Raw genomic sequence first — 22,008 nt, 5'->3', positions numbered from 1 at the left:
TTGCAGAATAGGAAAATGGATCGAGCCAGAACAGAAGGAAGATCAGTTTATGTGCGACCCTGTGAGAACCAGACCAAACCACACAAACATTCTGAACCAATGCAAATGGTTGGGTTACGGAGTCCTCTTACCAAGGCAGAAAGAGGGAAAAGAAGACAGCAACAACTCTGCTTATATTGTGGTAAAGAAGGTCACTTTCTTCGTGAATGCCCGGTAATACCACCCAAGAAATTAGTTGGAGCAACGGACAAAAACAATGAAGAAGAACAAGTACAGGACTCAGGGAAACTCCAATGCCCGGCAAGCGTAGGGGTCCACTTGTCGAGCGAGAAAAAGGAATCCGTACAGACCTCACATCTAGTCCTTCCGGTACTTTTGGTGAAGCACAGGCAACCGTCAAAGATACATGCCTTGGAGGCATACATTGACAGTGGAGCAGTGGGAAACTACATTGACCAAGATCTGGCTATCCGAATAGTCCTTCCTCTCCAACAAAAGCAGAAATCGGAAAATGTCACTGCAGTGGATGGTTCTCAGCTATCATCCGGCCCGGTGACACAATACACAGAGAAAGTCAAGCTTCTGTTGCAAGACGGGAATCAAGAGGACATTACCTTCAATCTCATCGGAGCTCTTCAGTTCCAGATGATATTGGGAATGCCTTGGCTGGAGACCCATAATCCTAGGATCGACTGGCGAAAACGAGTTCTGACCTTTCCTCAAGACTGTGCCGACACCTGTTACAACAAAGACATTGTCAACCTGAAACCAAAGAAAGGAATCGTGCTGGACCTCACTGGCTCTTTACCACCTGAATACCTGCATTACCAGGATGTCTTCCATAAAGAGTAAGTCAACGTTTTGCCCCCGCATAGACCCTACGATTGCCAAATAGATCTCGTGCCCGGAGCTCAAATTCCCTGCAGCAGGATTTACACTCTAACAGAGCAGGAAAACCAACATCTTAGAACTTACCTGGATCAGTATCTGGCAAACGGTTTTATCCGCCCATCCAAGTCCCCTGCTTCCTCGCCCCTCTTCTTAGTGCCTGAGAAGGAGGGGGGCCTAAGAACCGGTATTGACTACAGAGCAATCAATCAGATCACAGTAAAAAAACTATACCCCTTACCACTTCTACAAGAGCTCCTGGATCAGGTGAAGCACGCTCAGATTTATACAAAGTTGGGTTTGCGAGCGGCCTACCATCTTGTGAGAGTCAACAAAGGAGACGAGTGGAAGACGGCCTTTCGCACCAAGTATGGCCTCTTCGATTACCAGGTCATGCCCTTCAGGTTATGTAAGGCCCATGCGGCGTTCCAATTCTTTATGAACAACGTACTCTGTGAGCTATTGGACGTTTGCGCACTTGTCTACATAGATGACATTCTCATCTACTCAAATTCCAAGGAAGAACATATCTGTCATGCCCGGGCAGTCTTAGAGAAACTTCAACAATACTAGTGGTATGCCTAGCTGGAAAATAATGTCTTCCATGTGACCGAGGTCGAGTTTCTCGGTTTCATGCTCACACCACAAGGGGTACATATGGACACACGAAAGGTGGACGCATTCCTCCAATGGCCCTAACCAACATCCACGAAAGGAGTACAAAGCTTGCTCGGATTCGCTAATTTCTATCGTCGATTTATACCTGGGTTCTCACAAATTGTACACCCAATTACCTCCCTGCTGAGAAAGATCAAGAAATTCCATTGGTCCACAGAAGCTGAAGAAGCCTTTCAAAGCTGAAACTAGCATTTACATCTGCACCAGTCCTTCTACGCCCTCGACCAGACCTGCCATACATAGTTGGAACAGACGCTTCAAAAGTAGCAATGGGAGCGGTATTGTCCCAATGGGACTCGGAAACTGGACAGTTACATCCCATTGCCTTCTGGTCTTGCAAATGTTCTGCCCCCGAATTAAACTATGCGATCACGGATAAAGAATTACTGCCGATTAAAGCAGCATTCAAGGCATGGAGACACTACCTTCTTGGGGCGAGACACACAGTCACCGTCATCACGGACCACCGTAATTTACAATACTTGAAAACTTCCAAAGCGCAATCCTCGCGTCAACTTCGTTGGGTGCTCTTTTTCTGCAGAATATGACTTCATTATCACCTATAGACCTGGAATACGGAATGGAAAGGCAGATGCACTATCACGCATGAGTGAAGAAAAAGAGGCTTTTACAACATCCGATCCCGTGGCATCATTCCCAAAGAATGAATCCAAACCAAGATCGCTGCCACCACGTATGTAGATGACTTAAAAACCAGTTTGCAGTATCAGATGAATCAGTCAACAGAACAGGAATGGCATTCAAAGGGAGACTGATACACCATTGAAAACAACCTACCATAACAAGAAACTACAAAATCAAACCATCACGAACTATCATGATTCATTAGTAGAAGGACATCCAGGAATAGCCAAAACGCAGGCTAAAATAAAGCAAACTACTGGTGGCCAACTTGGAGAAAAGGTATTGCCCAGTTTATTGCAACCTGTGGTGTTTGAGCACAACACAAGTCTCAGAAACAACGCCCTGCTGGTTTACTACGTCCCTTGATGGTACAGCCAGCACCATGGCATACTCTATCAATGGACTTTATCACAGATCTTCCCCCTGCAACGGTTACAACACCATCTTAGTGATTGTGGATTTGTTCTCCAAAATGGCCCATTTCATCCCTCTGAAGGCACTTCCAACTGCATCGACTCTCGCTACTGTGTTCTTGGAGCAAATTGTCCGATTGCATGGATTTCCATCAATATTAGTGGTAGGCAAAACTATATGCAGTACCCTTTGGGAACACTACACCCAATTAAGACTACAAGTGACAGTACAATTTCACCTTTGGTAGTAGCCTGTACTACAAGGTTATAGTGATAGTAGTAGCGCAGCAGCCAGACTTATCTCAAGAGTAAGTGAGCAGTACAAATAGTTACACAAAGGATAGCAATTACTATGATTCAGGCAAACACTGACTCAAGGTTTCTAAGTAAAATAATATATATTTATTTACTCAACAGTTGTATAACATTTCACTATTATAAGCAGCTAAAAATCACACTCTTAATACACCACTTCCCTTAAATTCCAGACAAGTTAAGCTCACAAATTGTAGTGGGAGCAAAGTGGCACTCCAGCAATTTAAAAGGGAGGGAAAGACCGAGTTATTAGAAATTAGGCAAAACTAACAGGTAAGTACTCAGGGCAATTGAACAAGAGAGACTACAGTGAGGAGATCAGCTGGAAAAGGCCTAGAGCCAAAGTCAATGGGCCAAATGTCTTTTGCTCAAGATCACATAGTTCAGGGTAGTTCGCGGTAAAGTTCGTGGCACAGATTCCGGACGAGGTTGGTCGGTAGAAAAGTTAGTTCAAAGAGAAGAGAAGGACGAGCCCTCGGAGATCTGCTTTTTATGCAGTTTTTCCCTATTTATACAGCCTGGCTGTCAATCACACAGCAGGCTGGCTGGCCTGGCAAGGCCAGTCCCCTTAGCCAATCAGACAAGAGTGCGACTTGGGTTACCAAGGGAACCCATGGCAGTGGTCCAAAGATCCCTCCCTCACATCCTGCCTACCTAGACTATCAGGCGCCTTAAGGAGGGCTTCTGTGCAGAAGCCCGCGAAAAGACAGCAAACAAAGGATTCATCCCCGGTTTGGCGCACAGAGAAAAACACGAGAAAGACTTTAACAAAAAGAAATGGTGAATAAACCCAGCCGGAACCAAAATAAAATGTATTTGGTCAAGCGGATTTATGTTCGAGGCAAATATAATAGCCTGAAACACTACTATGTGTATATAGTATAATCGCGCTAGAAAGGTTAGGGTAGATACCACTGCCACGTCTTACTGTTAAGGGAGCAAAACAAGGCTCCAAGAGGCACAGACAAAAAGGGATAAGAGTTAACCCTTTCTAATACTCCATTTAAGATGGGATGTACTGGGTGTGTGGTTTAAAGTGACTATATAAAGTTAATGCCAACTTTACCTGGTTCTGGGGGACAGTAGTCAGCCCCAGAAAAATGGAGTCAGTGGGAAGTCTCAAAGACAACCCTGTGTCACTGCACTGAAGGTGCTGTGTAACACTCAAAAAGTGGTGCACATGGAGTAGGTGAGGCTCCAGTACCCAAGATCACACAAAAAGTGAAAACACGCAGCAAAACACATGTAAGAGTGGGCAAAAGGCTCACACTCTTAACAGGTGAAAAAAAAAAAAACTAGAAATCCAGCAAAGCTACTGAGGGACTCAGCAGGTAAGGGAAATCAACCATTTATGAGAATTCTCCCTAACAATATCGGATCGTGGAGCTCGATTTGTTTCCGCCTTTTGGAGAAGGTGTTGTAAAATTGCCAAAATTCACCTCTGGGTGTCCTCAAGCCATCACCCTCAAACTGATGGGCAAACCGAACAAACTAATCAGACGTTAGAGCAGTATTTAAGGTGTATGCTACAGCACTCCGAAGACTCCTGGGAAAACATACTCTGGGTAGCAGAGTATGCATACAACAACTCTGTTCAGACGAGTACTGGGCAACCCTCATTCTTTACGGTGCATGGAAGACATCCGCGGACATCAGTGTTTGATCCACTCAATACTTTTGAAATCCCAGCAATAACAACCTTGCATAAAACCATCACTCAGGTTCTTGAGGAAGCAACAGAACACTCGACTAAAGCCAAAGAAAGACAAAAACTGTTTGCTGACCGGCACCGAAAAGAAGCTCCTGATTACCAGATTGGGGATAAAGTATGGTTAGCATCCAGATACATACCGCTGAAAGGACCAATGGCCTTCCGCCCCAGATATTTGGGCCCCTATGCTATCAAAGCAATAAACAACCCGGCCGCCATGAAATTGGAATTACCATCCCACATGAAGATTCACCCAGTGTTTCATGTCTCTCTCCTCAAACCAATGAAACCGGATACACGGATTAGTCCTTCACCAGAGCCTGAATTACTAGATGGGGAACCGGAGTGTGAAGTTAAATCCATCCTGGACTCCAAGGTGGTTCGGTCCAAATTGTATTACCTTATAGACTGGAAAGGTTACGGACCTCAAGACCGAACATGGGAACCCAATGAACACGTCCATGCCCCATGTTTAATCAGACAATTCCATCACAATAATCCCACCAAGCCAGGACCAGGAGGAGGCTTACCCTTGTGAGGGGCCTTGAGGGACAGTGCTGTCATGGCCATCGGGCCAAGATCACAAACATTACAGGGTCACTTACACAGGGGGCCCGGATGGACACAGTCCTGGCGCCTTTGGTGCCAGGCTCATGAAAATAAATGAGCAGGAATCATTTATTTGGGTCCAGAATACCTTTATTATGAACATGGCCCAGTGTATTTGACATGGGAACTTCCTTTACTGCAGCAGCCCCACGTGTACTCTTGGGTGGGGCTGCTGCTATTGGGTTGCCTTTCACGTGCAGACTCTCTGGGAGTGGCAGGGTGTGGCAGGCAAGCCAGGCCTAGTGGGCGTGCCCACGATCGCAGCTATATAAGCTGCTCCAATCCCAGAGGCAGACGATTCGTGTTATTCTGCACTTCCATGCAGTGTAACGCTCACCACCGCCTGGGATTACACTTACCTTTGGAAATCCTGCTTCCTGTCTCCATACTTACCACCTGGGGAACCTGCTCTGTCCTCTGCGCGTCATCAAATCTTCTGGAACGCTGACATCTTCATCTTGGCACAGCAACTTACCTTCAAACCTTCCGGAACGCTGAAATCTTCAACTTGATACTGCAACCCATCTTCCGGGACGCTGAATTCTTCATCTTGGTGCCGCAGCTCATCTTCAGATCTTCCGGGACGCTAAAATCTTCATCTTGACACCGCAGCACGACGTGCTCTACCCGCGACCGCAGCACCTACAAGTAAGAACGGAAGGCAAGGTTAGACACTTAACAGACATTAAGTTTAAGGTTGCGCTAACGCCGAACCTCGTGTTTTTCATTAAACCATCACTCACATGTTGTCGGACATTGCGGTTTCATCCATTTTCCTCCCGGCCGCATTCCGCACCTCCACAGCTGCTTTTGGGCCGCATCTCCATCTATGGGGAAGAAAACAGAAGAGAAAACGTTATTCAGGAATTAACAATATTGAGAGCAGAAAGCAGAAAGGGGAAAAGACAAGAGACATTGAGAGACACTTATCAGGGGAAAGCATAGTCGCAGCTGGACTGAACTATTACTTACCAGGGATCAGTGAAGGAACTAGATCCCATCAAGAAGCTCCCTGCCCGAAGTAGCAGGAAGGAGAGCTCATCATCCATAATAAACAGGTGAGCCTTATGGGCCTGTAAGTGCCCACAGAAATCGCACCTTGGGTTGAAGGGTTTGAGAGGTACAACAGTCACCGACCAGCGCACTCACTTTTTCTCATATCCACGCAGGAGCAATGCCACCAATTGTCGCCATTCCACAGCTTATTCGCAGTGGGAGAGACCTGACGGGGGTGACCTAATTCCTGGCAGGGCTGCAACCGTGTCCCAGCGCCTCTGCCGAGACCAGGTGAGCGTAACAGCCCATCAACTTCCAGCTGTGTTTCTTTGTATCCATTATAATGTATGTGCATCAGACTGATTTCCTCTCAAAGTAAGGATGGACCCCAACTATTATGTTGAAATAGGCCCCCACCTGGGCTCATATCTCAGCAGGACGATGTTAGCCTTGGTGTATCGGTCCACATGCTGCTCTCTCTGTGTGCTGTCACGCTCTTCCGCTCCCTGCACGCTCTGTCGATCTGTCCCCCCGTGCATACTGTCACCCTCTCGCGCCCCCGCGGTACCTCTCTCTTTACCCGAACACGCCGTCATTCACACTCCCCCATGCACTGTGACTCTCTCTCTCCCCCAGCACACAATGTCCCTCTTTCTCTCCACATGCTGTCGCTCTTTTGGCACTCTTGAAGATATCCACTTATTCCCCTGTCAACGGCTTCCTCCGTTACTCTATTCCCCATCTCATTCTACTGCACACCTGCACCCCTTTTCACAGCCTCCTTTAAAAATGTGCACTCTCCTTGCACCCTGGTGCCTATAAACATAGCTCCCAACCTTTTGTGTCAACAAGGCGGGTGAAAACACTGATTTTCTTTTTGGCGGGTGAGAGCCCATAGAAGTGAATGGCCGTATGAGGGACTTGTGGTGTGTTTCAACCGCTTGCAAGGCAGGTGACACTGGCCAAAAGCAGATGAGTTGAGAGCTGTACTATAAATGCAAAGAACAGTAAACGCCAAAACGATTGGCATTGCCAATGCCTGTTTCTTTTTGAGTTCAAAGAAGGTTATTGTATTTTTTTTTGTTTAATGATGTTTATTGGCTGTATAACGATATCAGGGAAGTTAGGTGCAAACAGTGCATTGGGGGGGGCGGTTTAGTAGGAAAAAACACAAACATACCAGAAAATATGCTAATGCGCATAGCTTATATGTTAAATGAAATATAACTGGCGTGTATAACCCGCCTTACTTTTAGAATTAATGAAAGCAGAAAGGGCGACCATATGGTCTGCAAGTTCTGCATCCTTCTTAGGAAAGTGTGTAATTCCATGGCTATGTAAAAAGCCAGCATGGCGTCCAAGACTGCCACAGTTTCCCGGCGAATGTTGACTCTCTAGTTCTTTTCTAGAACTCCGTGGATTCTTCATTGTTCGTAAGCTTCAAGGCTCCGCCCAGTGTTCTCCTTCCGGTCGGAGCAGGGATGTGGCGCTGGTGACGTCTTTTGGGTCGTGTTGGAAGAGGTTGTGTTACAGCGAACAGATCGATTCGTGACGTGGCAGTCGGAACGAAGCGCTGTCCGCTGGAGGCGTAGTGAGAGGAGGCAGTAGAAGCACCTGCGGGAGCAGCGACCAGAGCACCACAGCCATGGGTCTTACAATCTCTTCCATCTTCTCCCGGCTTTTTGGCAAGCGGCAGATGCGGATCCTGATGGGTGAGCTGTTAGCAGATGTCCTACTGGTTTTCCGTTGGCCTTAGGGAGCAGATGTGTTGGTAGAGCGGTGCGAAAACACTGCCTACCACACAGCCGCGTACCCAGAGTAATTGCGGTACCCGCTTTGGTTTCGGGGTGAGGAAGAAGGGCATCTCTGCGGGCGCTAATGACACGGACTCCCTAGAAATCCTTGAGCCCAATTCTTTCTGGATGTGTTGCGACGCTTCCCACCAGCCCTAGCTATTGTCCCCCGTGGCTGTAGAGAGGACGGGCCCGTGTCCTTACTGCGCCGCCTATGCGGACGAAAGGGACGGAACCGCTTTACTTTCTCCCGGAAGGTTGTCCGCCGCTTTCCCTAAACCTTTTATGATCTCGAGGGTGTCGCTTGTCCTGCTGCCACCACCCTTTTGCTAGGTGTATTCGGCACAGCTGTTCTATTAAGTTGGTTGGTACCCTAATTAATTGTAGAAAAGCTGTAGTGCTCTTTTTCCAGAGACTTTACTTTAGGCAGTCCTTTACTATACATTTTCACTCGGAGATTACTGTCAACCTGTGACATGGGGGCAAGTTCAATTTCGTGGGCCATGGTGCAGCAGCCCCACCCCACTATTTAGGTCATTTTGAGAGGGTCATCTGGGAATGGTGGTATTGTAAGCCAGGATCCTTGATGTCTGTCCTCCTGTGTGTTTTTTTTAATTATTTTTTTCCTCCTCCATATTCTATACCTCCATTTTGACTATGGCACCCAACGCGTTTTCAAATTAAAGACGGAATTGTATCACCCTCCGCCTTATTAGCACTAATAGTCTACACTAACCCTCCCAACAGGCCAGGTGTAGAGGGTGGAAGGACTGCTTCATTGATACAAGCAGTCTATTATAACATTATGAAAAGGTAAGTCCATAAGGATAGTAATTACGTGTAAGCATTTTCTCATTTGCTGCATATTGTGCTCTACGCGTGGCTAGGCGCATGTGAGAAGCGCTAGGTGCGCTTAAGCACTAAAGCAGCGTTACAGCACCCCGGAAAACATGTGATGAACCCTTTTTTAAGCAACCTGTGTGATATGCAGGAGATGGTTACACCGCCGCTGTTGTGGCTTACCTGAATTCTTTACATAGGTGTCGCTGTCATTCGTGTGACCCTTGGCAAAATGCAGCACAAGACGGGCTTTCTTCAGCCCCACCACCTTACATTTTTTTTAAACACTCTTTATTGGCATTTTATAATAACGACCCCAGAACATCCAACTTCCTACCCGCCCCCTTAAACACATTTACGAACTTTGAACATTTACAACAACTTCCTAGCCCCCACCACCTTAAATTTAAAGAAAGATTAAACCAACAGGAACGCAGATACACTGGCGCAAATAATACTAACACATGTAGATTGTAACCACCCCAAAAAGGGGATCCTTATATATTGCATATTAAAACAATGACTATAGACATTGACTTCCCTCCTCCTATGCACGCCGGCCTGTCCAGAGTCTATCACAGTTGCTGTACTCTGAGGGCACTCAATATGTATGGTAAGAAGCCCGAGCCCTGCTAGCTATGCATCACAATGTGTATTATATATCTGCTAAATGTTGCTTAGATTATGTCCTTTCCGCCACCTGTTGCTAACTTTACTTGTTACGTCCACAAAATGCCTGCACATAGCAAGGAATATCCATATAACCTCACCCATAGCTGCTTAGTGCATTTGCCTAGTCTCATTAGATACCATCCTATTTCCACCTATGCTCTTGATGTTCTATTGTTTTCTTTTGGCTTTGCCTGACATACCCAACGCTAAGCGGCGGGTATCCACACTCAGTCTATTGTTGTAGCTCTCAGCAAATGACATGTATCTGTATTTTTCTTTGTAGCACCTCGTGCTCAATTACGCAAGCCATACCACATTCCTCTTGTCCCTAGAACCCATCACTCACCTGTACACTTACTAACTTGCCTTAGTCTGACGCACCGCTGTCGTGCTCACCACCATGACTCACTTGCCTCCTTGGGCACAGCTGCCTGGGTACTGGACCATCATTCCCTGCAAGCTGGCCCCCTAACTAGGCGAATCCACCTCCCCGACCCTCCCTAGATTCATCATGAATACCCCTGCCCCGGATAAGCCTGGACATACCGCATCCACCTTGTGTATGACCACATTGCTCCTCCAACCCTTGAAGACAGCACCACCCACTGCCATCTCAGCTCTATTTCTACAGCCTTAAAACTCTGTTGCACTCCAGAAACAATTTCAACTAGCAGCGCTACCCTTTCCCCTATCGAATGGATAACGAAACTTGCATCCCGGCCTACTCCAACTATCCCTTGCCCACTTGGCATAAGGAACCTCAGACTCGGATCCAGAGGAACTATGACCCTGCACTCCCACTTGAACAGTTCCCCTCACAACAAACCCCATGGGATGCACACAAGTCATCCATACACAAAGCTTCTAAAGGTAAAGGCTGCACAGGCATGCAGCAGCACAAACAGCCCAGCACTACTCCTCACAAACCAGCTGCGGCTTACACTAAATTGGAAACATTACAACCTAAGCGCCAGCCCCTCAAGTGTGCACTCATCAATGCGAGATCTCTCCATGCCCATACTCTGGACATTGCTGACCAACAATCTAGATCTCCTAGCAGTTTCAGAAACCTGGTTTCATGATGTATTTGGGCCCAATCTCACTAGCCATTCCTGACAACTATATGATCTTAAGGACAGACAGGGAAACTACCAAAGGGGGTGTAGCACTTAACGCCAAAAAACAACTGGGCTTTCGAGATGCATCCACCCCCCTATCCTTCTCTTCAGGGGATCCCCTCTCAGTAAAAATACCCCTTTCTGCCAAAACCACATTGACCGTACACATCCTTTACTGTCCACCTGGTCCAGTAACGGCACTAGATGAAGAGATCACATTACTTCTTACCAATAATGTCAAACAAGGGTAAAAAAAATCATCCTATGTAATTTCAACCTGGGCCTGAATGACCCATATAACATCAATGCATTGGTGCTAGCAAATACCATTACAGAACTTGGCTTCCTGAACCGCATCACTAGCCCCACACACATTAAAGGGAGAGCTCTCAATTGGATTGCATACCTCAACTGTGACATTAATGTCCTCTCTAACACACCATGTGCCTGGTCAGACCACCACGTGATTATCTTCACCATTCAGGACCCACCCACATCAATCTCCAGCCACAGCATGGCCCCACTAACCAGAAATAAAAAGATTACAGTGGATAAGATGCTTCTGCTACTCAACCCCATCACTAGCTCGCAGAACTACAACAACCTAAGCTCAGAAAAGCTGGTAGTTGTACAACCGAACCATCTCTGGCCATAGACAAAGTAGCCCCACAAAAAATGCGGAAAGCCACAATCGGGCCAGCTCAACACTTGGTTTACCATAAGTCTAAAAAGCCTGCAGAGTACCAAGAGAGTAGCTGAAGGGGCTCGGAACCCACCGCCCCCTCAGCTCTTAACAAAGAAACTCGCACTGTTGTCGACCAACTACAAAAATCCTATCCACCAAATGAAACTGATACTTAAAATCAGAGAATCAGTAATGGGAAATCCGGTACTAAAGAACTTTTCTCTATCCTCCGAGAACTAGAAACGCCTGCGACACCCGATGAATATTGCATCAAAGACACCAAGTGGTGCTCTGACATCCAAAAAGTACTGCTAGACAAAATCGCGTTCCTCCAAACAAAAATGGGTGCAAAAAAACATAGCCTCCTCGCAGAAGCTACACACTTCAACCATACCAAAGTCACTACGAACATGTCCGCTCCTTTTCAATTCATGCCTGTCTCAGTGCCTGAAGTTATTAGCATCGAAAGAGCTGAAGGGGTTGGGTCTTTCGGCCTTCAGCTCACCCCTGTTGGAAAGCGAGATGTAAAACACAACCATCATTAAAGTGGCCGACTGGGAATGAGGAGGAGCTGGGGTTGGAAGGGAAGACGAATACACCTTTGAGAGGGTTGGAGCAAGGGGGAGAATGTATGCAGGCTAAAACATTGGCACTATTACAGGAAATATTAACCCAGGTCCTCCAGGATCTGGGGGTCCGTTAACAGCCTCTATAATCAGTCAGGTTTAATCCTAATCTGTTGGAACACGCAGGGCCGAATACTTGCATCTTGAAAAAAATGAAGGAATATCTCCTACAAAAAAGAGATATCCTTATGTTGTAGGAGACCTGGTTGGTGAATCCTATTGAAATTGAAGGATTCACGATTTACTCACAATCAGCAACACAAAAAGCCAAAGGCAGACCAGCAGAAGTTTTTCTGATGGCATTCAAAAATTCTAAAATTGCAGAGTCTATATTAGTCTGCAATTCCAAAAGGGGCATTCAAAAATCAGAGGTCACCTATTGAGTTGATTTTTTATAAATATTTACTGGAACCCTGCCTGTTACACTTTGCAGGACTTTCTGAATGACCTGGCTGAAATATTGGAGAGAATAAAAGTGGAATTTGGAGGGATTCATTTGATTCTTGGGGGAGATTTAAATTTGCGGTGCACGCCGCTGTTAAAAGAGGGTCAGTCGAGAAATCAGGCAGAATATCTGAGAAAGGGAGAAGGTGAGTGGAATGTATGGCAGGCTGGGATTAAAAAATGTCGGGTGGGTCATTACCGGGGGACATTCCAGCTGCTCCAACCCGACATCAGGGCTTTTTGGCCTCAATAACTATCTATTCCTCTCAGTTTACCTGTGAATGTATCATTGAATATAGAGCAGGAAGGGTGGGAGCGACAATTCTCAGTTAGTTATTTTTTACAGACATGTCCCTCGATAGTCCAGTTCTACAGAAACAGCTGGTGAACAGGAAAGGGAGGGTACGACTCAAGTATAAAGGGGAGGGGAGGACTTAAACAGATACCTCCTAGATGTCCCAGAGACTACCCTTCAAGTCAACTGTAGGCCTGAGTCCTTTATTAAATTTGCTTGGTCTACATGCCCCCTGAGAGCAGGGGGGAGGGGGGGAAAAACAGGTTCCTCTGCACTCTTATAATGAAGAAACTACACTCAGTAAAAGTTATTGAACCGGAACCTTAGGAAAGTAGAGATTGGCTATAAGTGGGGCGGAGAAGAAAAGAGCCAAAAACCCTAATTGAGGATTATAAGCATTGGTCAATGGGCAGAGGAACATTGCGTCTTCAGCATGATGGTGAACAGATGTTTAAGTTAGTAATGAGAACTCGAACCATTGACTTTCCTGTTGTAAATTCAGCGTGGAGTCTTAATATCGATGAACAAACCTTAGTCATGAGTGGTTCCTCCTCCAAGGCAACAAGGCCAAACAGGTTAGCCTATTGGGTTTTGAGAAGTAATCCATCATTCTGGATGAACTATTGTGTTGGCTATTCAAAAATCTCGGGGAGCCGAAGATTCCCAATTTCGTGGAAATTGGCAACTATCATACCGTTGTTCAAGGGGGGTCGTTCAGATGGAACCGGCGCACTACCGTCCGATCGCCCATTTGGACATAGAAGGTAAAATCTTTGAGAATCCTCCTAGGTGAAATTGAAAACAGAGTGAAAGAAACTAAGATCCTCTCAAAATTGCAAACAGGTTATATAAAGGGACTTTACACGGCATTAAATGGAGTGGCACAAAATATTTGGAGCGAAGTCGGGGTTTAAGGGAGGTCAGCCACTCTTTGGGGACTGGGTAGATTTCTCAAAAGCATTTGACAAGGTTAACAGAAATCGCCTTTGGTCAAAGTTAAGGGTCTGGGGCATGTCTGAGGTGTTGTTGTCGATGTTAGTGGAGCTGCACAAGAACACCACAGTTAGTCCATTTGGACATTGAGGGGTGGTTATTCAAGCCCATTAAGGTAGAAAGAGGGGTCTGACAGGGTTGCCTAGGGGCACCCCTCTTCTTTAACTTGTACCTGGTGGATGCAGGGGAATATCTCCAAGCAGCAGCGTTGGCCAGTATGGTGATTAACGGGAGTAAAGTGCACTGGCTGGCCTACGCTGACGATGCAGTCCTGCTGGATAGCACTGCGGTAGGGCTACAGCATTTATTGAACCAAAATTCAATAAAAAACTAGATTCATGAGTCAACTACAACTTCAAGCAATTATCGGGTAATCTTATTTCACTTTTCCTTTACGAGAACGTATTATGCTTGGAATTTCCAATAATATGAAAAGGTTGTCGGTTGTTTACACTAGGTTTCATTTATGGGTTTCTCTTTAAATGTACCATTGTCTGCATTCCATTGTCTCTGTTCCATTTTGCTGTTTTCATCCGTACTAAAACAAGTACTGTTACAGGGGGAAGGTTGGTACTTCGACTACAATTAGATCATCTTTTGCAGCTGGTCCAGAGTATGAGGTATGCGTACTAAGTTACATTGAATGAAAGACATTAAATCCTACATAAGATACTAGATAGTGACATGCATATAAACGTGCAGTGCTTCAAACTTTTCTCATTCAGTTCCAACGTTACACTTCCTCCCTAATGCAGAATACATTCCAAAATGGTTGAGGGCAACATTACAATCAATATGTTTTGGACAGTGATCTCTGATCAAGTACACGTGCCATCAATCGGGTGAAATTCGGAATGTGTATTTTGACTAAATGATGTGCACCGTTGGCGAGTGTATGTGTGTAATCGATGTGTGCGATGAAAGATTTTAATTTCCATTTTTTAAATGAATATTCTATTCAAGGAATGTACACATGGTGTGGAATTAGAAGAGCAGGCACATGGATCAGAGGTGGTGGATCAGCATGCTGGTGCAGTCGTTACAGAGAAGACCACGGTTTCACAGAAAATCAAGAAAACAAGCGTCACTAGCAAATTTTGTTTTCTAGAAATGTTTTGGGCTGGTGTTTTCTTCAACATGGTTTATAGTGATTGCAATGAATGGCAAGCATTGAATGCCTTGGCATCTTAAAGAAAATTAACGAAAAAGGCATCAAATGCATTTATTTTCATTTTTTTATGGGGGGTCCCCCAACCTGTTTTATTTACCCCTTAAAACCCATTACAATTAAAATAAAACCTTTACTTTTGGAAAAAAAATGCATTTGATGCTTTTATTTCGATGCTTTTTTTCCCGATGCTTTTGGCATTCAATGCTTTGTATTCGATGCAATGACTGGATTCGATTACTGTATGTGTGCTATACATTGAACATGTTTTTACAACCCATCTCTCTCCTAGAGGCCCAGAATGAAAAGAGGTATAAAGACAGACAACAACAGAACAGATATCACTATGGAGCAACTACTGTTTGAGGAACCGCGTGGTCCATTAAATAGGCAGACCCGTGAGGCTTATGCCCAATGGCCTAAAACTGAATGCAATGTGACCGGTGAAGCCAGCAAAGTATTCTTTTTTTAACCTTTTGTTTATTGGCAGAAAGTTAAGACAGGAATAGCACATTTTGCGCAGAGATGCACAGAAATCACAACAGCACATTTGGGAATTATATCATGCATTTTGAGACGGCTTCAGAGTGGGGGGGTATTGACAACTCGAGAGGAGGCAAGATGTCTAGTATTTATGGCAGTGTGTCCGGCGGGTAAGCTGGGCCCCCACTCAACCTCATCTTTATTGTTCAGATAGGTGCAGAATTCCGTCCACACACTCTTTGGACGAGGTGGCGTGGGCAAGGATCCGATATACTCCTCCAAGGTTTGTACCCAAGTGAGGGCCTTCAACCACATTCCAAAGGTGGGGGGAGAGCGGCGTTTCCAACCTTGCAAGATACATCTTTTAGCAACAATAGCACATACATTTAAGAATGTAGACATTTTTTTTAGCATTTTCTCCAGACCATATTCCAAACAGGGCCAGCGAGTCGAGGTCTACCGGGGACACAATTATCTCTGTGAGCGCTCTCGTTACTTCCAGCCAGAACGCCCTCACCGCAGGACAGGACCAAAACATGTGCATATAATCTGCCTCTTCAGAGTTGCATTTCGGGCACTTGTGGGTAGGGGAGCGTGTGAAGTTCGCTACTCTGAGCGGTGTGTAATAAAGTCTATTGAGTAGTTTATATTGTATGCAGCGGAATCTAGCACTTAGGGAGACTTTGCGCGTGTGCGCACATATGTTATACCACATGCCATTAGTGATTTCCATTCCCAGCTCTCTGGCCCAGGCTTCCCATAGTTTGAGGGACGTGTTCTCTCGCTTTGTTAGCTGCATTTTATACAGGGAAGACACTATACCCCTACCACCTGTGGAGTTTGCTATGTATTGGAGTTCGGGCGAATCTGGGGGCTCGTCTGTGTACGACGGCCATATTGCCCGGGCCGCCACCCTTAGCCTAAAGTATTGTTGTAGCTCAAGCGCTGAGTTAGAGTGCCCGGGTCTCCATGTTTGGGGGGTGATGAATTTACCATCTGGGTATAGATCTGCAAGTGCTCAGTATCCCAGGGCTTCCCAGTGTTGGATGAAATGATGATCGTGTGTGGGGGAGAGACCTGGGAATTGACGTAAGGGTAGCCATTTATAGTATGGGCGATGCCGTTGTGCCGGGTTCAAAATCATATTCCATGCTCTAATCGTAGTGGCCACGGGGTCTGCAGGTGCTTCGGTCTGGAACGTATGGTGTAACAGGGTCATAATGTTAGTCCCGTCCCCCGCCAGTTCCTCCAATTTGACGTGTGGAGGTGGGTTCAGGTGTGCATACCAATGTGTGGCGTGATAGGCCTGTGCCGCAATACAATACAGGGTTAGATCTGGGGCTGAGAAAGCCTCTTTATCGTAGGGAGGGGTCATGTATAGCCACTTTTTGCGGACTGCCAGAGAATGCCAGAGGAACTAGGCACACGCAGCGTGGAGTCTCTTTAAAATATTGCTTCCCGGGGCAGACTGAAACATTAGCAAAGATGTAAAGGAGCTTAGGGACCGCAATCATTTTAACTAGTGACAGTCTGCCCGCCAGAGACAGAGGGAGGTTGCGCCATTTGAGCAGCTTAGATTCAATGTGCTGTGCCGTTGCCTCGTAATTATCAGCCAGTAAGGAGGCTTTGGTCAGTGAAACTTGTACCCCTAAGTACCTGATGCCTCCGTGGACCATCGTAGGGGAAATTAACATGTTGCCGGCTGGGTTGCCGCAGTGAGGGGGAATATCTTGGATTTAGAATAATTGATGGTAAAGCCAGAGTACGTTCCTATTTTGGTTATGTCTTGGAAAATCGGGTCAAGATGTGTGGAGGGGTCACTGATATATAGGAGTACGTCATCGGCATACAATGAGATAATTTCCGGCGTGTCCTGTAGGCGAATACTCTTGCAAGTATGTCTGTCCCTAACGTGATCTGCCATGGGTTCGATGGGGGAGAATGGACATCCCTGACGGGTGCCCCTGTGTAACACAAAGGGGGGTAGACGATGGAGTTAACAAGCACCTTGGCCCTTGGGTTAGTGTATAACAATTTTATGTAGGAAAGTATGTTCGGACCTATTCCCATGTTTTCCAGTACGACCCGTAGGTATTTCCAGGAAACCATGTCAAATGCCTTCTGGGCGTCTAGTGTGACCGCCACTGTGTCCGCCTTTGGGTCAATTCTGGACATTATATTGAATAATAGGCGGATGTTGAGAGCAGTGAAGCGGCCTGGAACAAATCCACTTTGGTCTTCATGGATCAGATGGGGCATAAATGGGAGGAATCTATTCGCAATTATTTTGGCAAAAATGTTCAAGTCTGTGTTGATAGGGGCCTATAGGATGCACATTCATCTGGGGGTTTCCCTGGTTTTGGGAGAACGGTGATTAGGGCTTCCCTTAAAGAAGCGGGGGAGAGTGGCCAATCGAAGGGATTTGGGCCAGACCCTGTGCAATATGGGGGCTAGGATAGCGATGTGTTCACGGTAGAACTCAGAAGTGAGCCCATCGGGACCCAGAGCCTTATCTTTTGGGAGGTCAGAGATTACCTGGACTATCTCCTCCAGGGTGAACGGGATGTCAAGTTGTTCCCTGGGAGATGAGGGTCATAGGGATGCGTTCTAACACGTCGTCTAGATCTTGAGTGTTGTGTTCTGGTTGGGGGCCATAGAACCTGGCATAGAAGCCAGCGAAGATGTCAATTATGGCCTGGTCGGACCAATGTCGTTTGCCTTGTTCGTCTAGAATACTATCTATCTGGGATCTGCCACCCTCTGCACGTAACAGTTTAGCCAGGGTTCTGCCAGGTCTGTCGCCCTCGCCGTACCGTCGGCCCGCCACGGGGTGAGCAAAATAACGCACCTCGCTCAGGGTGTGGGATTCAAACATTTCTAGTTCTGTTCTAATTTTTGCGAGGGTGGCCGGGGTTGGGGCGGAAGCATGTTGTTGTTCTAGGATTTTGAGCTTAGTTTCGGAGCAGTGTAGGGCTTGCCTTATGGCTTTAAGAACCCCAGCCTCCCTCGAGATACACATCCCTCTGATGTAAACTTTAAATGCTTCCCAGCGGGTCCCCTCAGGTGTGTCTTGCGTGTTATTGGTTTCGAAAAAGGTGTTTGTCTGATAATATCTCAGCTTTGAAGACTGTCAGACAAGGCCTCCGACTTAAAGCGCCAGGCTGATCTGCCCTCCGTGTCGATGTGGGATGCATGGAGTTTAAACTTCACCGATTTGTGAACGAGTATTAGGACTCCTCTGGATTGAGTGGAGAATTGGTATAAAATCTATTGGGCCCCAGGATAGTGCAAGATTGGATGCTAGGAGTTTCTGAGCGTGTCTCTCCTGCAGCAGGAGTACCTTAATCCCGTGTCTTTGTGCATATGCTATGATCCTACAGGACTTTGTAAAATTTGTCAATCCCCGGATATTCCATGTCATCACTTTAATAGCCATGTTGACATTTTATGGAACATCCCAACTGTAAGAGCTTAAGAATCGGTGTCTGTTTACCAAAAGATGTGCAGCTGTGGCGTTGTTGCGCCTCACTTCGAACCTAGTCCTCACTTTCTTGCCGATTTTCTTATAACTTCCCACAACTTTTTCGCCCCCCACCCTCACCGCCCAGAAGGAACTAGCAGTGTGATAATACCCTCCCCCCAATATAACCAACCGCGTGCCGTTCCCAATTTGGCAATGCTTGACTAACAGCCCAACGGGGGCTCAACCATAAACACTTCGCCTCAGAAGGCATTGCAGCTGCAGTGGGGGCTGCCGCCGACCCACATTTGTTAACACATGTTATGATGGTACATCATAAATATTTTACATAGCTGATGAAACATAGGGTTACAAGGAAGGCAAGTATGTACTTAGGTCGTGAGAACCAAGCCATTGTTGGAGTGGTCTGGTCCCCAACTGATATGCTGAGGTGACGAGGTTCGAGACCAGTTGGAAGAGGCATAGCTGATAAAGTCCATATTAAGGTCATGCAGCCTTAGGTTTCAGTCATCATTCATTGGTCCGCTAACGGGATTTGCGCCTCGATAAATTTAACTGCCTCGTCTGGAACAGTAAACAAGTATATCTTGTTACGATGGGTAAACTTAAGGCGAGCCAGGAAGAGCATCGCTTACTCTATTTTCCTCTCTAAGCATCTTTTTGACTCCTCCAAATTGACGACGTTCCATCTGCACTCCCACAGAAAAGTCAGGGAAAATTCTAATTGTTTGAGTCCAGCCTTCATTCCCCTTTCTCTCTGGCCAAGCAGAGTATATGGTCTCTGTCTTTGTAGCTTAGTAGTTTTGCAATTATTGGTCTGGGAAAGTCCCCAGGTTTGGGTCGGGGTGCCAGGGAGCGATGTGCTCTTTCCACGGTGAAGAATGACGATGGCTCTGGGTTGCCAAGTAGGTCCTTGAGGAGGAGTTCGACCGCTAGTTCCATGCGACCCTTTAGAGCCGTTTCGGGAACCCCTGCTATGCGTATATTGTTTCTCCAAGACCTCGATTCGAGGTCATCACACTTGGCTTTGACCTGTTTCATATCTCGGACGAGCTCTGTGATGGTGCCCTTTAAGGTGTGAACATTATCCTCGTTGGCGTCTATTCTTTGCTCTGCCTCTGTGATTTCTGCACCCTGTTGGTCCAGTTTGGCTCTGAGGGAGGCTACGTTAGCGTTTACATCGTCCAGTTTTTTTATGGAAGGCTGCAGTTTTTGGCCATAGACTCCATCATTACAGTTAAGTCGGGCAGAGGTGGATCCGGCAGGGCATCGCCGTCTTCTTGCACCATGTATGAGGACGCCTGGTCTGACCTTGTTCGCTCCTCGTGCTCTGCTGTCTCAGATGGGCAGGTTGGTAGTGAACTCGGTACAGGAGTGCAGTAGTGGGAGCGGCAGCTGACCAGTAGTTTTGGCGTGTAGCTTTAGCGCATAATAATGCGGGTATTGCCTCAACCCGTAGACTAAGGCCAGCGCAGGGGTGGCCAGTAGCAGTGTGTGCACAGTGCCGAGGGGTTGGCCTGGGGGGGGGGGGGGAGTATGAAAGTGGGGTTAGCAGGAGCACCGTGACCGCCGCAAGGACAGTCGGCGAAGATAGCTGGAGAGAGGTTCGATGGTCTCCAGAGTAGCCAGAACTGTTTGGTGGTGTTGAGGCTCACTTGAGTAAGTTCAATGAATGGGCTGAATGTGGGGCCCTCCTGGGCGTAGTGTCATTCTTGCTACCAGTTGTAGGCACCAATAGTGAAGGGTGCCCTCCCCCCTCGTAGTTTATAGTGCTGTTTCAGCTCCCTGGTTGCATATGTCCCGTAGGTCGATTAAAGGAGTCGCACGCCGTGAGGAGTAGCCTGCAAGTGTCAGCTGCACCACCCTTGGATTGTTCAAATGGTGCTCCCAACCCACAAGTGAGGAAGGGCTGGGGAGACTTTCATGCGGCCAGTGAGCAGACCCAGAGAAGGGCAATTGCCCCGCCCGAAGATCCGGGTACAGGCGCGGTACGTCGCAGACCGCCAGCGCGCCCATAGGGGGAACAGCAGGTGATGTCGAGGTGGAGGGGGGAGACGGGAGCGAGCCGCAGCTGCCTCAGCGATGAAGCCGGGCCCGCGGGAGCTCCAGCAAGGCAGCGGATGGTTGGCAGCGCGCAACTCGCCCCCCCCCCCCCCAGGCACTCACCACCTCTGCCTGTGATTGGCGGGCCTCGCAGCTGCAGACCAGAAGAAGCACCCGTCGCTGTCCCAGGGAGGCAGCGCGGTCTCCGCCCCACGGCGGCGGCACGCCAGGAGGGCCCCTCCATGGATCTCAGCGCCCGGCGGCAGCACACACAGATGCCACAGTGCCCCGCTCTCCGAGGCACCAGGAGGCGGGCCCAACGGCCGCACAGAGCCGGCCGGTGCAGTCGGTCATATCTCGGCAGCACCGGAGTCCCAGGCAGCGGATTCTTCACAGTATGTGCCCCGCAGCTAGGGGAGTTATCTGGTGCGGTTATCTGGGTTGGAGATGTGCGGATTCCGCCGATGTAGATCTGTGGGTCTCGGAGCTCCGTAGCTAGGTGGCCATCTTGTCGGCTGCTCAACAGCGCCCCCCTGCCAGCAAAGTATACTTGGACCATTGCTACAATGTGAGAACTCTATAAGATGAAACTGAATATAATGAAGATGCTTTGGAATCCCTAACAGACCACGTCATATAAAGCCTCAAAAAAATGTTTACCCAATAAACAGTTGATGTTGATAGTTTCCCCAATTCGTGTGCTAATAACACCAGCGGAACTATCAGACTAAATTTCTATGCAATTGACCGAGGAACTTGCCAAAGATTTCGACTACAGTTGGTCTAGTTTGGCCGATTTGTCCACCACAGTTGAGTCACAAACCACAATCATGCTGGACGATTGGGTAATAAAGGAGCAGAAATACATTGTATTCGACCGCTGCCTGGTAGAAATTATACTGATGCTGAAATGTGTCCATACATTGGGGGGGGGGGGAATATGCGGGCAGCCATTGGTGCATGTGTCTTGTGTATTACAAGGCACTAACCGGAAAATCCAAGCCAGCTGTGTCAACCTCCATGATAAGTTTTCATGGTCCGCTCAACCGATTCTGGCCAAAGTGCCAGCTGGAAATCTGTGTTCAGCAGCTTTTACTTTTTAGTGGCTTGAC

General features: G+C 47.2%; 1 protein-coding gene across 1 annotated transcript in view; it reads left to right on the top strand.

The window, feature by feature from the left end:
• Positions 1-7,681: 7,681 nt before the first annotated feature.
• Positions 7,682-22,008, top strand: part of ARF4 (ARF GTPase 4) — a 144,810-nt gene continuing 130,483 nt past the window's right edge. The window contains exon 1 of the mRNA XM_069643680.1: positions 7,682-7,967. Coding sequence (XP_069499781.1) covers positions 7,901-7,967 — 67 coding nt within the window. The 5' untranslated portion in view covers positions 7,682-7,900. The remainder of the gene's footprint in view (positions 7,968-22,008) is intronic.

The sequence above is a fragment of the Ambystoma mexicanum genome, chromosome 2p (genome assembly GCF_040938575.1).
Source record: "Ambystoma mexicanum isolate Mex_15411 chromosome 2p, UKY_AmexF1_1, whole genome shotgun sequence".
Taxonomy (NCBI): Eukaryota; Metazoa; Chordata; class Amphibia; order Caudata; family Ambystomatidae; genus Ambystoma; species Ambystoma mexicanum.
This window is presented reverse-complemented; position numbering and strand designations above follow the sequence as displayed.